Here is a 15,209-nt window from a genome sequence, read left to right on the forward strand (position 1 = left end):
GCTCTTCCCTCCCGGCAGCGCCCGGTCCCTTCCCGGTGCCGGCAGCCATGGAGGCAGCTCCCGGCCGGGCACGGGCCGGGGCGGGATCAGCGCTCGCATCCCGGCCGCGCTCCCGGCCTCCGGGCTGCCTGGCACCCGGCGCCGGCGCCTGTGCCAAGGCAGCGCTTGGCCGCCCGCTCCGGATCCGCCGCGGGAGGGAAGCGCGCTCCCGCTTCGGCAGGAACACTCGTGCCGGCAGGGCTTTCGCAACGCTTGGGAATGGCAAAATATTCCTGAGGCCGGGAAGGCCCTGGCAGCCCACGGAGCGCCCGCTCAGCCGGAGCGGGGCTTCCCGCGCGGATCCGTGTGCGTATCCCGGTGCGGCAGGGGCCGCGGCGCGAACGTGTCCCGACCCGCGCCGGATCAGCCGGAGCGGCGCCTCCGCCCTGGCCTCGCGCGCCGACCTTTACACCCAGGCGAAGGTCGCGCCGTGGGGCCGCGCCGGCGAGGGCTGCGTTCCCCCTCTGCCCCTTCCCGTGTGCGTCCGGGAGCGATTCCAACGCGCCGTGTGCCCCAGCGAGCCGGGACAGCGCGAGGGACCGAGGTGACACTGGCTCCACGCTGACCTTGTCCCTCTCCCGGCCGTCCCTTCTCCCCGCGGCGCGCTCAGGGTGAGGGTCTCCGGTGCCGGCGGGGGATGCACGAGTAGGGGACGGTCCCTCTGCTCCGCGCGCGCCGGCGCTGACGCTGCCCCTCTCCGCAGAGTACAGCCGCTTCGAGTCCAAGATCCACGACCTGCGGGAGCAGATGATGAACAGCAGCATGAGCTCCGGCTCCGGCTCGCTCCGCACCAGCGAGAAGAGATCCCTCTACGTCCGGTAAGGCTCTCGCGCCCCGCGGTGCAGGAATGCGCTGCCCGCGTCCCCCGTGTCCCTGCGCCAGGCCACCCGGCGTGGACACGTGGCGGATGGGATGGGGCATCGTCCTGCAGCTTCCCCCATGGGACTGTGGGCATGGGAGGTAGGAGAGCTCCACGCTCACCTCCGTCTCCTGATTTTGGGAGTGATCTGGTGACCGCATTGCCAATTTTGCACTGAGGAGGAGGATGATGAGACCCTTCCTCCCAAGGGGGTAATTCTGCGTGTCTCGCTGTTCCGAGCTTGCAGTGCGGTTCGACGCCAGCGCTGGCCGGGAAGCCACGTGCAAGGGCTGTGCTGGCCGCGGAGCAGCAGGCGCTTCCCGGGAGCTGTCCTGGTGGCTGCACGTGTGCCTGGCCGGGGGGACACGGAAGCGGGATGTGTCCGTGCCGCCCTCGCCACGAGCACCTTGTCCCTGCGGTCGGGATCCCGTGTCACAGCAGACACCGGATCCTCTGTGCAGAACCGGGCCGCGCCGCGGCCGTGCAGCCACTTCCCAGTGCAGGGAACGATTGGATCTGCTGGGAGACACTCGGCACTGGCGGGAGGAATTGCTGGGAGTCGCAGTGCCCGTGCCCTGGGCAGCGCCGTGCGCCCGTGCCGCGAACACGGACCTCGGAGCAGCTCCCCCGAGCGGAGCTCGCAGCCGTCCTCGGCTCTCCCTGTGCAGTAGCAGCCCCACACGGTGCCGTTCCTGCCCCACACGGTGCCGTTCCTGCCCCACACGTCCCGCTCGGCAGGGAGGGAGCCCCGGCGTCTCGGGACGAGCGCGCAGGGCGCTCTCCGTAACCGCTTCCCACTAACTGGCTGCTCTCCATCTCCTCCGCTGCTGTTCCCGTGGCGGGATCTGGCTGCAGGGGAGATGAGCTCTTAGGAAGATTATTGCTTTGATCCCTACATGTGCTGCTGGCGCGGGGCCAGGCTCGGAGCAGCCGGGGGTTAAGCAGCAGCCCCGGGCCCGCGCGATGCTCCGGCACCGCTCTCCCGGCCTGCCGCGGCGCCTCCGCTCCCGATAAGAATCGGCGTAGCGATGGCGCACGACTAATTTTAACTTGTTAATTAAAATAATCCCATAAATCCTTGCCCTGCACAGCCGCGTTGGCAGCAGCAAGGGACGCTATGCACGGAGAGCCCTGGACCGAGGGTGACGAGCTCCAGTGCCACCTCGCTCGGGTCCTTGTCAACGCGGTGACATCGTTCCGGCTGCGACCGGGCTGACGCGAGCGTGCAAGCGCCCCGTTCCCTGCTCGCTAGCCCTGCATGGATTGGGATTGCATTCCTGCAAACCCCAGGGCTCCTCCGCTGTCCGGCCACCTCCAGGCTGCTCTCGGTGCCGATGGGATACACGGATGGGATACACGGATGGGATACACGGATGGGATACACGGGTGGGCGCGGGGCGGCCCCGCTGGCCGCCCTTCCCCGGCGCGGCCGGGCCGGCTCCGAGGCGGAAGCGCCGCTTGCAGCGCTGCTGGGCGGGGTAGTTTCGGGCACGGTTTGCCTGAAACCGGCTGCGCCGCCGCTGCGGATTGGGCAGCAATTACCGGAGTCGCTGGCGAGGCGCTTGCGTCAGCGCCGCGAGGCTGCCGCGTCCCCGCGCGCGGAGCAGCCCGGCGGCCCCGGCGCGCCGCCGATGGGCACGCATGGGGCCCTGGCTGCTGGCGCGGCGCTCGCCTGCCCCGCGGCCGGGCCATCTGCTCCACGGTCCGTTTGCAGCAAGGGGCATGTGCCGCAACCGGCCGGGCACGGAGCGGAGCGCGGACGCCGTGGGCCCGTCACCCACCCGCCAGCACCGTGACCGTTGCCGGAGCATTTAGCTCCTTGGTGCTGGACCATCGCGCAGACCAAGCGAGTGCAAGACTAAGGTCCCTTTCCAGGCGTGCGGAGGAGCTGGCCCTGCTCCCAGTTGCTCCGGCCCCATCCCTGAGCCAGCAGCATGAGCTGGACAGACTCCACCTTGGAGGCCGCGCTTGGGAAGGCCGCGTGCTGCCCCACGTTGACTTGGGGTTTATTTTGGAACCTGCCCGACCGGTTCCCTGGGGCTCTCGCCCCGGCTGCTCCCGCAGGGCTGTGCCGGGTGCGCGCGGCGCCCTTATCTCTTGGCACGGAGCGGGCGCCGCGAGGGCTGTTCCCCGCTCTAGCCGAAGGGCCCACACGGGGTTTCTGCTCTCCTGCAGCTGCACCCGCTCCACGAGGGACCCGCGGCTCAGCCGGGCCGTGCAAGGGGCTCCGCAGCCCTGCGGGAATCGCGCTTCCCCTCCGGTGCCCGGCTCGCTCGGAGCCGCGGGATCGCTCGCGCGCCCTCCGCGGAGCAGAGGGATCTTGTTGCATGCAGCGGGGAAGCAGTTTGAGAGGGATCCAGGGAGCAGCTCTGCAAGAGGCTGCGGCACCACGCACCCGGTGCCTTTACTATTATTTGAGCCGCAGTTAAAGGGACTCGGCTTAAACTCGGTGCCACTTGCGCTGTGTCACTTGAGGACCCCGAGAGCCGCTCGTGCTGGAGCGGGTGGCGAGCGGGACAGGGGGGCTGCTGCTTGTGATTCCTTCCTCTCTTCCAAGGCAGCCCCTTCTGTCTCAACGCAGGTGATTCCTGCTCTGCGTGCTCGGTTTCTCCTGCTCTCCGGGCGGGAATCTCTCGGCAACGCGGCAGAAAAGAAAGGGAATGAGATTGTGACAGCTCGATCGGGAGCGGGAGCACTGAGCTGCTTGTCCCTTGCAAGGCTGGTGCTGGAGCCCGATTCCAACCTGGTGCAGATGAGGCAAGCAGTGGAGAATTGGGGATTTTTGAGAAATTTCCTGAGATTGGAATGGAGAATTGGGGATTTCTGAGAAGTCTCCTGGTATCACGGGAAGCAGCTTCCCACGGAATGGCCACCCGTGCAGCCTTGGGTCTAAAGCTTCGTGTCGCATCGGAGGAATATTACTGTTTAAAAACACCAGCAGAAGATCAGCAGTGCCTGCTCTGCGGCTCGGCGTCTCTCGGGACACACAGTTGTATTTCTGTTGTCCTGGCGGCCGGCGGGGAGGGAAACGCTCCTGCAGCCGTGCCGAGAGCGGGACAGGACCCGGGAGGGCTCCTTGGAGCCGGGATGCTCTTTGGAGGTGCCCCCGCACGTGCTCTGTGTGTTCGTGACATGCAGAGCTCTGCGGGAGCTTGGAGCGCGTGAGTGTCACCCTGCTTTGTCACCGCGGGGTTTTGCGGCCCGCGGTACCGCACGGCTACGTGTGTGGGTCGGGGACGGGTGTTTCTGCATCGGGCGCCTCTGGGTTTGTGCTGGGCGCTCCAGCCTGCGCAAGGGCTGTCAGCTGAGCACAGCAGGCGGTTTTCCAAGGATGTTTTTAATCCTTGGGGATCCCAGGGTGACAGCGCTGGCATGTTGCCCTCACCTGCTTTGCCCGCTGCTCACGCAGGCAGGGAAGGCTTCACTCCTCTCTCTGCTCCTTTGCAGAGCCCTGTTCGACTATGACAGGACCCGGGACAGTTGCTTGCCCAGCCAGGGGCTCAGCTTCTCCTATGGGGACATCCTCCACGTCATCAACGCCTCCGACGACGAGTGGTGGCAGGCGAGGCTGGTGACGCCGCACGGCGAGAGCGAGCAGATCGGGGTCATCCCCAGCAAGAAGAGGTGAGCGCCCGTGGGCAGGAGCCACCACGCGGTGCCCCGGCCCTGCTCGTGGTGGCCCGGGGGCCCTCGGTGCTGCCCGAGGTGGTGCCAATGGCAGGAGTGTCCCTGTGGTTTCAGTGCGCAGAGCCCATCTGTGCCGCTGCCGCGGTGCGAAGGGCACTGGGGTTGCGCGCGGGTCTCCTCGGGCCGCAGCAGAACCGAACCTGACTCCGGGTCGGGACGGGAACCCTCAGCCGCATGATGGGCATGCGGTGCCCATGGGGAGGGAGAAGCGGCACCAGCCAATTCCAGGCTCCGCTTGAGAGCAAAGTCACGGCAGCGGCACGAGCACGAGGCCGTTCTTGCAGCCCGGGGCGGTCTGTCCCGCGCAGGGAGCTCTCTGCCCACCTCCCGCAGGTCTCCAGCCTCTGCGGGCCCCGGGTCCAGCCCCGTCCTGGCGGGTCGGGCAGGCGCTGTCCCTCGGAGGTGGCTGTCCCCATGTCCCCTGCCTGCAGCTTGCGCAGCTCCTCGAGCACAGCACCCATCCCCTCCGCTGCAGCAGCCGGCGCTGACGTGTCCTTTGGCAGAGCCCAGCTCGGGGACACGGGAGCAGGGTTTGAGCAGAGCCCTGTTCCCGTTCCCGCCGCCCGGCTTCTCCAAAGCACACGCTCATCCTTGCTGTGCATCCTTGCTCCCGGAGCCGAGGGGGAGCCCCTCACACGCATGTGTGCCCCATCTCCATTCATCCTCCATCCCTCCCAGGAAGGCTGAGGTTCCCTCTCCCGCTCCTGCAGACCTGGAGGGTGGTTTTCAGTCTCCCGGGGTCCTGGTCCGAGCCAGGACAGGCTGCCACTTCGGTCCATCCCAGGAGAGGAGCCCTCCTTCGCAGCGGGGACCGTCCCCAAGGATGCTCCCACCTGCCTGGGCGGCTGAGCTGCCCCATGGGCCTGGCAGGAGGAGCACCATGTGCACAGGACTAGCAGATCTTTCTCCCTTTTAACTTCCAATCAGGGTGGAAAAGAAGGAGAGAGCGCGGTTGAAAACAGTGAAGTTCCACGCCAGGACTGGCATGATAGAGTCCAACAGGGTAAGTGCTCGAGGTGGGACGCAGCAGCTCGTCCTGAGCCTGTAGCTAGCGGGGCAGGATGAATCCAAGCGGACAGTGCAGCATTCCCAGCTCAGGTGGCAGCTGGAGCGGTTCCCAACCAAAGAGCAGCACAACTGGACTTCTCCCTGCGTGTGCCTTGAGCATGCAGGGCTCGGAGCAGGAGGGGATGCGAAGGACACGCGGGTCCCCAGCCGTGTCCCCGTGCAGGGGCGCAGGGAGCAGAGCACGTGGCCCCGCGGCCCATGCGCAGCAGCGGGGATTGGAGCTGACTGCAGGCGACCCACGCGGACGAGCGTGACCTCCCTGGGAGCTGGAGCTGAGAGATGAGGAAGGGACACACGGCCTTGCTCCTGCCAAACCGCTCATTTGTCTAGTCAGCTTCCCAACATCCCTAAAAACACATTTTCCTTTACACTTAATTTTTCTCCTGCATTACAGTTTTCATGTAATCTTCATGATTTCATTTAAAAGGTAACTGCCCTGACACAGCTCCTCATTTTCTCTTCATTTTTAATTTTTCTTGCATGCGTTAAACACCATTGTTTTTTCTGTCCTCCCTTCCATCTCCATGTTCTTCACAGTCGATCAAAACGAAACGTAAAAAGAGTTTCCGCCTCTCTCGAAAGTTTCCATTTTACAAGAGCAAAGAGAACCTGGCCCAGGAGAGCAGCGGACAGGAACGTAAGTAGCAGCTGGCCAGAGAGGGCAACGTGCAACCCCCCGCCTCCGAGCGGGAGCGCTCAGCACGTTTACTCGCAGCCAAGGGTTTCCTAGGAATAACCAGGCACAGAGGTGACCCTAGGAGCAGCTTCTCTCCCTTGGGAGCCGTGGGGAGGAGGCAGCTTCCCTGCCCTGCTCAACGCCGGACCTTGTCCTGCCTCCCCCTCGGTGGCTGGTTCAGCTCCGGGCTTCTCGCTCCCGGCTTTGGCTAGGGAGGGAATGGAGCTAGAAATGCAAGCGGCCCCTCCTGCAGCGCGTGGGGCCGGTGCCACCGAGGTGAGGGGACCTCGTCGCTTGTTCTCGTCCCTTTGCACCCACCGAGCTCCCAGCGGGGGACGTGGCAGGCCCTGATGGCCACCATGGTCCGGCTGCCTCCGGCCACAGCGTTGCCCTCCTCTGCGTGCGCGGGTTCTCCCGCTCTCTCTGTCTCTCATGTTTGGTGTTTTCATCCTTTCACAAGTTTGCACTCGCCTCAACCTCCGCTCTGCCTCCCGCTGCTCTCCCTGCTGCGCTGCGGGCTCTGCTCCCTCCGTTCCCCGCTCCGAGCAAGGGGCAGGCCGAGTTGCTCCAAGATGCTCCCGTGGTTGCAAGGGCCGGAGGGGCTGGGGGCTCCCGGCTGCGCCCGCTGCCTCCCATGGAAGGAAGAGTCTCCGAGCTGCATCTCCCTGGCCAGCTTGGCCATTCCCATGGGTGACACGTCGCGGGCACGAGGGAACCCTGCCCTGCCGTGCATGGGCTCTGCCCGTGCGCAGGGATGGAGACCTGGCTCTGCTTGCCGGCTCCGGACCCTCGGGAGCGCCCAGCGCTCCCGGCCAGCGGCTCCCTCGGGCTCCCAGCGCAGGTTCATCCCGCTCCATGCGGGATGTTCCCTTCTCCCATCCCTCCTGCCAGGGCTTACGCAGGCTCTTCCCACGTGTTAAAGGAGGGTGGGAGAGAAGGAGGGCACGCAGGGACAGCTCCAGGCTTAAGAATTGCCCTCTCCTTCCCTGGGCGATGCAGCTTGTCGCTCCACATCCTTGAATCAGCCGGAGGCTGGAGCAGCCTCTTCCCTCGGGGAAAGCCAGGAGCTAGGAAGCAGCTGAGGAGGAGCCAGGCCAGGGCCGCGTTCGCCGTGGGGGCGACGCGCGTCTGCGCGGGGCTGATTCCCCCGTGCGCGCCGGGCACAGCTGCTCCCCTCCAGCCTCCTCTTCCCGACACCCCTTTGCACCCGCTGCTCCAGCCGGTGCCCGGGGCAGAGCCGAGGCCCCGCGGTAACGCGGAGAGGCAGGAGGGCAAAGCCGGGAACCGCCCGGCACGGACACGGCGCCGTCGCGGAGCGCTGCAGGCAGCTCCGTGCGCGGCCGCCGCTCCCCGCACTGCCGCCTGCTCCCTCCCGCGTCCTCACGGCCCGGGCGAGCGCGGGGGCAGCCCGAGCAGCCCCCGGGGGGAAGAGGAACCTCCCTGCCCCGCGCAGGGATCAGCGTTGGGGCGAGCGCAGGAGAGAGCAGAGCTGCTGCAGCCACGACCCGGCCACGCTCGACGCGCTTCGTGCAGGCGCCCCGGGTCCCTCCGGATGCTCCGGGGGCGCAGGGGGTGCTCAGCTCGGTTCGTCAGTGCAGGGTGGGATGCGGCTGTCGGATGGCTCCGTCCTCTTGGAAAACGTTTCCTAACCTCACTTGCAGTTGCAGCTCGGGGCCGTTGTGCACTCTGGTCACTAATGCTCACCTGGCTCTGTCTTCTTCCTCCCCTCTCTCTCTGCCTCCCCCTCTCCCGCGCTCTCTTTTCTCCCCCTCTCCTCCTCCTTCTCGCTGTCTGTGAAATCAGGACTTCCCTGGGTTAAGTGACGATTATTATGGAGCAAAGAACCTGAGTAAGTCGCATCTCGGCGCGCATCGCTCCCTGGGCATGGCTGCTGCCCCCGGCCGGGTGCTGGGGCCCAGGACCCCGGCCCGCTCCGGTGGCGGCTCCGGGACGTGTGCGGGATGGGACACGGTGGCTCTGCCGTGCCCTGAGCGCACGCGACTGCCCGCGGGAGCCGGCGCGAGCGGGGCCTCCTCCCGCTCGGAGGCTGGAGCTGTTGGAGCGTTGGCACCGCCGGGGTGGCCACGAGCAAGAGCCGGGTCCCCGGAGGCCTCCCCGGTGCTCCAGAGGCAGCTGGAAGCGCTTCCATGTGCTCCAGGGCTGGGGCCAGGCAGTGCCCAGCGCTGGCATCGGCCTGAACGAGCAAAATCCCCGGCTCTGTCCCATCCTTGTGCCTGGAGGTGCCACCCCGAGCAGACGCAGCGGCCGTGGCCTTGCGTTGTCCCCTGTCCCCGTGTGCCTGCTGTGCCTGCTCCCTCCCCGGCACCCTTCCCTCCGCTTCGGGACCCCAAGGCCCTGGCGGCTCTGTCCCACGGACACTGGCCTTGAGACCCCTCGTGGCACGTGCAGCGTCTCGTGGATGCAGAACGGCCCAGCAGGAGCTTCCCGGTGCAGAGCCCCGGTGCTTCCCGCGGCGCTGGCCCCGTCGCACCCTCCTCGCCCTGCTCCGCGGTCCCCAGCGCGGGCGCTGCTTCCCTGGCCCGTGGCCAGGGCCAGCTCTGAACGGCCTCTCTCCGCTTGCCTTGCAGAGGGCGTCACGTCCAACACCAGCGACAGCGAGAGCAGCTCCAGTAAGTGCCGCCCGCGCGTCCCCCGCACCTCCGTGTCCTCCCGGTGCCGTTGGGGTTCGAGGCTGGCGCTTCCTCAGGCCACCTGTGATGGAGCAGGGCTGGGGGTTGCAGCGGGGTCCGGCTCGTGGCGCGGCGCCCACGGGCTCTGTGCGAGGCCGGCGCGGGCCGCAGGCTGCAGCGCGCTCACCCGCCGCTCCCCGGCTCTGTTTCAGAAGGACAAGAGGACGCGATTCTGTCGTACGAGCCGGTGACGCGGCAGGAAAGTAAGTGCTGGCACCGAGCTGCCCCCTCGCCCGGCGCTGCCCGCGGGCACCGCTCCGCGCTCCCTGCTCCGTGCTCCCTGCTCCGCTCCACGCTCCCTGTCCCGCTCCGCGCTCCCTGCCCCGCTCCGCGCTCCCTGTCCCGCTCCCTGCTCCGCGCTCCCTGCTCCACTCCGGCGGGTGCCACTCCACACTCCCTGTCCCGCTCCGCGCTCCCTGTCCCGCTCCGTGCTCCCTGCCCCGCTCCCTGCTCCGCGCTCCCTGCTCCGTGCTCCCTGCTCCGCTCCACGCTCCCTGTCCCGCTCCGCGCTCCCTGCCCCGCTCCCTGCCGTCCTCCCGGCTCCGCCGGACCCGGCAGCCGTGCCCGTGGCCGAGGCTTTGCCCAGCCCGTGGCAGAGGGTCCTGCTGCTTAAATGGGGAAGGCGTTTTCAGAGCTCCCGTGTGATCCTGCAGCGTCTGGCTCCAAGTGAGAAGCTGGTGCTTCTTCGCTCTCTCCTAGCGCTGATTTTTGTCCGACCCTTGTTAAACCCCTGCTCCCCATCGCCCCTTTCCCAGGCTAAGCAGCCTCCTGGGCCGAAGCCCAAGCAGCTCCGTGCCGGCCCGTTACCCTGTCCTGGAAGGCACCAGGAGGAGCTGGCGCTGGTGCTGGGCAGCCCTGGGCTGCCACATCCCGCGGGGCCACGTCCTGGGCACAGAGCTGGGCTCGGTGGCCTCCGAGCCTGGTGACCAGCCTGACCAGGGAGCAGGGCAGCCCCTCGCGCCCGCGGGGCGGCTGCACCCCTGGGTGCCCCAGCGGGAGCTGCGGGATGGGCTGAGCGTCCCCTGGGCACCGGGCCGGGCTCAGGCTGGGTCCTGCTTCGCAGTTCACTACGCGAGGCCGGTGATCATCCTGGGGCCGACGAAGGACCGCGTCAACGACGACCTCATCTCCGAGTTCCCGCACAAGTTCGGCTCCTGCGTGCCGCGTAAGGCCGCCGGCGGGGACAGCGAGCGGGGGGACGAGTAATGGGGACAGCGAGCAGCGGGGACAGAGAGCAGGGGGACAGCGAGCGGTGGGAGCGAGCAATGGGGACAGCGAGCTGAGGGACAGCAAGTGGCGGGGACAGCAAGTGGCAGGGACAGCAAGCGGCGGGGACAACGAGCGACGGGGGACAGCAAGTGATGGGGACGGTGAGCGACGGGGACGGCAAGTGGTGGGGACAGCAATGGGGACAGCAAGCGGCGGGGACAGTGAGCAGTGGGGACAACGAGCGGTGGGGACAGCGAGCAGGGGGGACAGCGAGTGGCGGGGACAGCAAGCAGGAGGGACAGCGAGCGGTGGGGACAGCAAGTGATGGGGACAGCGAGCGGCGGGGACAGCAAGTGGTGGGGACGGCGAGCAATGGGGACAGCGAGCGGCGGGGACAGCCGGGCATGGCAGGCCCATGGCTCCGCGCTGTGACGCTGCCTCTCTCCCGCAGACACCACCCGGCCGCGGCGCGACAACGAGGTGGACGGGCAGGACTACCACTTCGTCGTGTCCCGGGAGCAGATGGAGAAGGATATCCAGGACAATAAGTTCATAGAGGCCGGGCAGTTCAACGACAACCTTTACGGGACCAGCATCCAGTCGGTGCGGGCGGTTGCGGAGAGGGTGAGTGCCCGGCCGCGCTGGCGCTGCGTTTGCCTGCGCGGTTAGCGAAGGGCTGGGACCGCGTTGAGCGGGTCCCGCCGAGCCGCGCGGCCGCTTCCCGCCGCCGTGTCGCTCCGCCTGCCTCTCCTGCCCCCTCTGCCCAAACCCCTGGCACCGGCCTCGCGTTTGGGCGGTCACGGGGCAAAGGTGCCCGGTGGTGGTTGGAGTGGCAGCGGTGCTGTCCGTGCAGATGTGCCCGTAAAGGATGTTTGGGACAAGGAGCCGCTCCGTGCGCTGCGGCTCCCTGCCCTACGCGGCCGGGACGCGAGGCCGTCGGGAGGCAGCTCGTGCCCAGGGCCCGTTTCACCTCCCCTCTTGCTGACGAGTCCGTAGGAGGAATCTGCGCTTCGCACGGAGCAGCCTGGGCGGGTAGCGCTGATCCCGCTCCTCTCCTTTGCAGGGCAAGCACTGCATCCTGGATGTATCTGGCAATGCTATCAAGAGGTTGCAACAAGCACAACTTTATCCCATTGCCATTTTCATCAAACCAAAATCTATCGAAGCTCTCATGTAAGTGCAACGTGTGTTCTCAGCCGCTCCGGGGCAGTTAGCTCTGGACGTCTGGGGGCTCCTGTTTCTGCTGGCTCTTAGGAAGCTCCTTAGCAAGCAGCAGAGACGCTGCTGAACGTGTCCTTGTTAGGAGCAGCTCTGTTACTGCCCCTGGTCACCTTCTGTATCCACAGCAGGCCTGATGCCACCGTGCGTCCTGTCCCCATGTCCAGCTTGGGCTTCAAGCCCTTCATTTGCCCTGGAGAGGGCAGGAGATGTTGGCGTGTTTACAGATGCAGCTGGCTCCCCTGCTCCCTGGATGCAGCCAGGAGAGCTGCCCAAGGTCCACGGTGTAGGGCCACAGTGGGGACAGCCCTGGGGACCGCAGAGGGGACAGGGCTCCTGTGTGCCCAGGGGAGACCGTCTGCTTGTCCTGCTATTCCCAGCCCCAGGAACACAGAGCAGAGGGGCTGGGAGAGCAGAGCTTGCAGCTCCCCAGAGCAGCAACGGAGACTGTTATCCATAGGGAATGTCTGGGGATAGAGGGAGGCTCTGAAGATGCCGGATTCTGCTGGCACCAAAGAGACAGGGAAAACCACTTCTTAACCCCTGCAGAATTGCTTATTTTTGGTATTGTAAAAACCCAAGGGAATCTAGGCAAGGAGGGTGGTAACACACTCTGGAAAAGCAGACAGATTTCCACAGTGGTCGTGCAAAGGCAGAGGGTTTTGGTCCATGTCTGTGTTAAGGTGAAATGAAAAGAAAGTGGCAATAAAAGGAACTTCAGCTGAGCTACCAGGGCAGCAAAAGAGCCCGTGGGGTTGGGAATTGCAGGCACCCTTGGTCTGTCAGGGCTATTTTTGCTTTTGCTTTTGTTCCTGGCTAAGAAAAAGAGCTGAATTTCTACTTTTTGTGCATGGCAGGGAGATGAACCGGAGGCAGACGTACGAACAGGCGAACAAGGTCTTCGACAAAGCCATGAAACTCGAGCAAGAGTTCGGAGAGTATTTTACAGGTGGGGCAGCCTGGTGGCTTTTTCCCTTTGTTTCAAAGGCAGCAGCTGTGACCTCTTTAGCAGCCCTGCCCTGCTGCTGGGTCATGGGAAAATGTCCAGCTTCACCAAAGCGAAAAGAAAGGGCCCTCTGCCAACGTGGCCCTGCAAAGGGGATCAGTGGATAAGAGTAAACCTGCCCTAGAGAAGGAGGCGAGTTGTCAGGCAGCGTTTTCTGAGTTGGTGAAAGCCTATCACCATCTTTTATTAAAAAGAAAAAAAAAGGCAGAAGCAGAGCATATATCCATGGTGCTCCACAGCTCCAGGAAATAAGTCCCTTTGTCCTGGGGAATGGGAGCATATTCAAAAAAAGCTCACTTGAAAGCAGAAAGATAAGAAGTGACCTAAATGATGAAGACTTGTCCCGGGTTATTACAAAACATCTCCCAAAAAAAGACTGGAAATTTGGCTGACTTCCTAAGCAGCCTTTGCTGAAGAGTCAGTCTGGGGCTGCCTGGCAATTTGTGCCTGCAGAAACGAGCAGCTCATGGCACAGGCATCCTTGTGTACTGAGGAATTCGTGTTTGCAACATGATTAATGCTGGAAAATCACGAGCGGGCAGAGGGGCAGAGCTGCTCCTCTTCCATCCAGTGCGTGGTAACTGTTTCCTCTAAAGCAAGGAGCAATTATCCCGGCCCAAACCGCTGCATCCCGGAAAAGCAGCGAGGCTGTTGCTGGGATGGGGACAGCGTTGGTGCCCTGCAGAGCCGCGCTGGTGTGACACAAAGCTGCTTAGCAGCCCGGCCGGCACCTCGTCCCCGCGAGTGGCTCTGCCAGGGTGGGATCAGCCTGAGCTCCCGCTAATCCTCTTGGACACGCTGGTTGAATCCCTGTGTCACCGCGTGCCGGTTGGAGCCGCGGTGACGGAGCTCCCGGCTCAGCGTGTCGCTTGTTCTCTCCTCTTGCAGCCATCGTACAAGGAGACTCTCTCGAAGAAATCTACAGCAAAATCAAACAGATCATCGAGGACCAGTCCGGGCACTACATCTGGGTCCCGTCCCTCGAGAAACTCTGAAGATGTCCCGCATCTGCTTCCCCATGAGCAGAAGATCTCCGAAGTCCCACCCCACCCAAGCCCTCTGCCCCAAGGGGGGGATGTGAAAACTATTCCTGCCCCCTTTTTTAGATCGTCGCAAAATTGAGTTTTCTAGTCCTGTTTCTTTTGTTGGGATGAACTGATCTCATTCATCACGTGACTGTTCCCACCATTCCTGCATGGACCTTCCCATTGCTCCATTAGAGACAGATGAGAACCCATTCAAGAGTCGTTTTTTATTATTATTATTATTATTATTATTAACTAAACCAAGAATCAAGATGGGAGGAGGCGGCTAAGGACTAATGTAAGACACAAGTGACGCAGTGGACTCTGAGAACACGAGCTAGTCCCAGAGCTCCAGGGGCAATTTTCCAAGCGTGACTGTCTAGCAGCTCTGAACAGCGCGACAGAAAGGCAGCAGAAAGCATTTTATTTATCTGTATATGTAATTTATATATAATATAGAGAGAGATATTATATATATATTATATATATATATGTGTGGGCTAGGAAACCTGAGGGACCTCTTCAACGGTACTGTGTTATTGCAAGGATCCGCGCGCGGCTCCGCGCCGGCGGCGCGTGGGGAGGCGGCGCGGGCCGGACGCGGTGCAGACGGTACCGGCTCCGCGGCGGACGGTACCGCAGACTCCGGCTCCGCGGCAGAGCCCCCGTGGGCCCCAGGAACCCGGCCCGGAGCCGCCGCCGAGCGACGCGGGGAGACTGAGCAGGAGGCTGCAGAGCAAGAGAATGGATGATGCTACATATTAAATTGCACATTGTTTTACACACCACCCTCTGTGTTTGCATGAGAGGTTTCCTTTTGGTTCTATTTTTTTAAGCTGATGTTAAACCAAAACCATATTGTGTTGCTGTGTTGGCTTTTTTTTTAATTATTTTTTTTCTCTCTCTCTCCATTATTCCATTTTTTTTCTCCTCTTGTTAATAATGAACTGAACGGGTATAAAATCCAGTTTTTTTAACTTATTTTTTAAGCTGGCTCAATTGTAAATAGAATCTAGATCTGTGGTGTTTAGATAGGACGTAGCAGCTCCCGGCTCTCCTTGGCTCCGCAGGGCCCGTGGGGCTGGTGTCACGCTCCGCTCCGGTGCATGGCGTGAGCCTCCGATGGGGAAGGACCCGCTGCAGGGCATGGGGTGTCTTCGCAGCCCCATTTCTGGAAGGGGGCTTTGCACCGTCTCGCCCGCTTGCTTCCGAAAGGCCCGTGGGGGCTGTCCCCCCTGCTCCGGGGTGGAGGAGGCTGCGCTGAGCGCAGAGCGCCGCAGGAAACGCGCTGCCATCCATGGGCCGTGTCCTGACGGAGCCAGCGCTGCCCACGGAGCTGCGTCCGGCACCCGGGAACACGCCTGGGCTCCCGCAGAGCTGCCGTCCAGAGCCCCAAACCCGCTGCCCGCCGGCGCCCTCGGCCCTTCCCCTCTCCCACCAAGGCGCTCGGGCGGCAGCTGCTCGCGGTGTCGCCGGAGGCATCGGCTCCATCGTGTCCTGCCACGGACACGGGTTTTTAATAAAGCGCCTTGCAAAGAGCCCTGGGGTCGAGACCTTCCTGCGGAGACCGGCCCTGGGGACTGGCCCCGACTTGCTCACAAATGTCCTGCCACAGTGAGTGTCTGCGTTAAAAATAAATCTACAGATATATGTGTTGTCTGGGGCGGGCCGCAAAGCAAAGGGGAAGGCTCGGAGGAAGCGGCTGCTCCTGCAGCCGAGACGGGGCCGCGAC

The 15,209-nt window shown here is 64.0% G+C and overlaps 1 protein-coding gene across 3 annotated transcripts in view; it reads left to right on the forward strand.

Moving 5' to 3' along the window:
- The window catches only part of DLG3 (discs large MAGUK scaffold protein 3), a 41,704-nt gene extending 28,010 nt beyond the window's left edge, over positions 1 to 13,694 (forward strand). Inside the window, exons 11-21 of one of the 3 annotated variants that reach the window (XM_088538497.1) lie at positions 743 to 857; positions 4,346 to 4,522; positions 5,513 to 5,588; positions 6,191 to 6,290; positions 8,918 to 8,959; positions 9,172 to 9,222; positions 10,083 to 10,184; positions 10,680 to 10,852; positions 11,292 to 11,401; positions 12,304 to 12,395; positions 13,341 to 13,694. In XM_088538497.1, the coding sequence (XP_088394623.1) occupies positions 743 to 857; positions 4,346 to 4,522; positions 5,513 to 5,588; positions 6,191 to 6,290; positions 8,918 to 8,959; positions 9,172 to 9,222; positions 10,083 to 10,184; positions 10,680 to 10,852; positions 11,292 to 11,401; positions 12,304 to 12,395; positions 13,341 to 13,447 (1,145 nt within the window). In that variant the 3' untranslated portion in view covers positions 13,448 to 13,694. Of the gene's footprint in view, positions 1 to 742; positions 858 to 4,345; positions 4,523 to 5,512; positions 5,589 to 6,190; positions 6,291 to 8,132; positions 8,179 to 8,917; positions 8,960 to 9,171; positions 9,223 to 10,082; positions 10,185 to 10,679; positions 10,853 to 11,291; positions 11,402 to 12,303; positions 12,396 to 13,340 lie in introns of all 3 variants that reach the window. The other 2 variants (XM_088538495.1, XM_088538496.1) reach the window with 2 other exon arrangements.
- Positions 13,695 to 15,209: the final 1,515 nt, after the last annotated feature.

The sequence above is a fragment of the Tinamus guttatus genome, unplaced genomic scaffold (genome assembly GCF_059628265.1).
Source record: "Tinamus guttatus ecotype Peru unplaced genomic scaffold, ASM5962826v1 Tinamus_guttatus_pri_ptg001087l, whole genome shotgun sequence".
NCBI classification, from domain to species: domain Eukaryota; kingdom Metazoa; phylum Chordata; class Aves; order Tinamiformes; family Tinamidae; genus Tinamus; species Tinamus guttatus.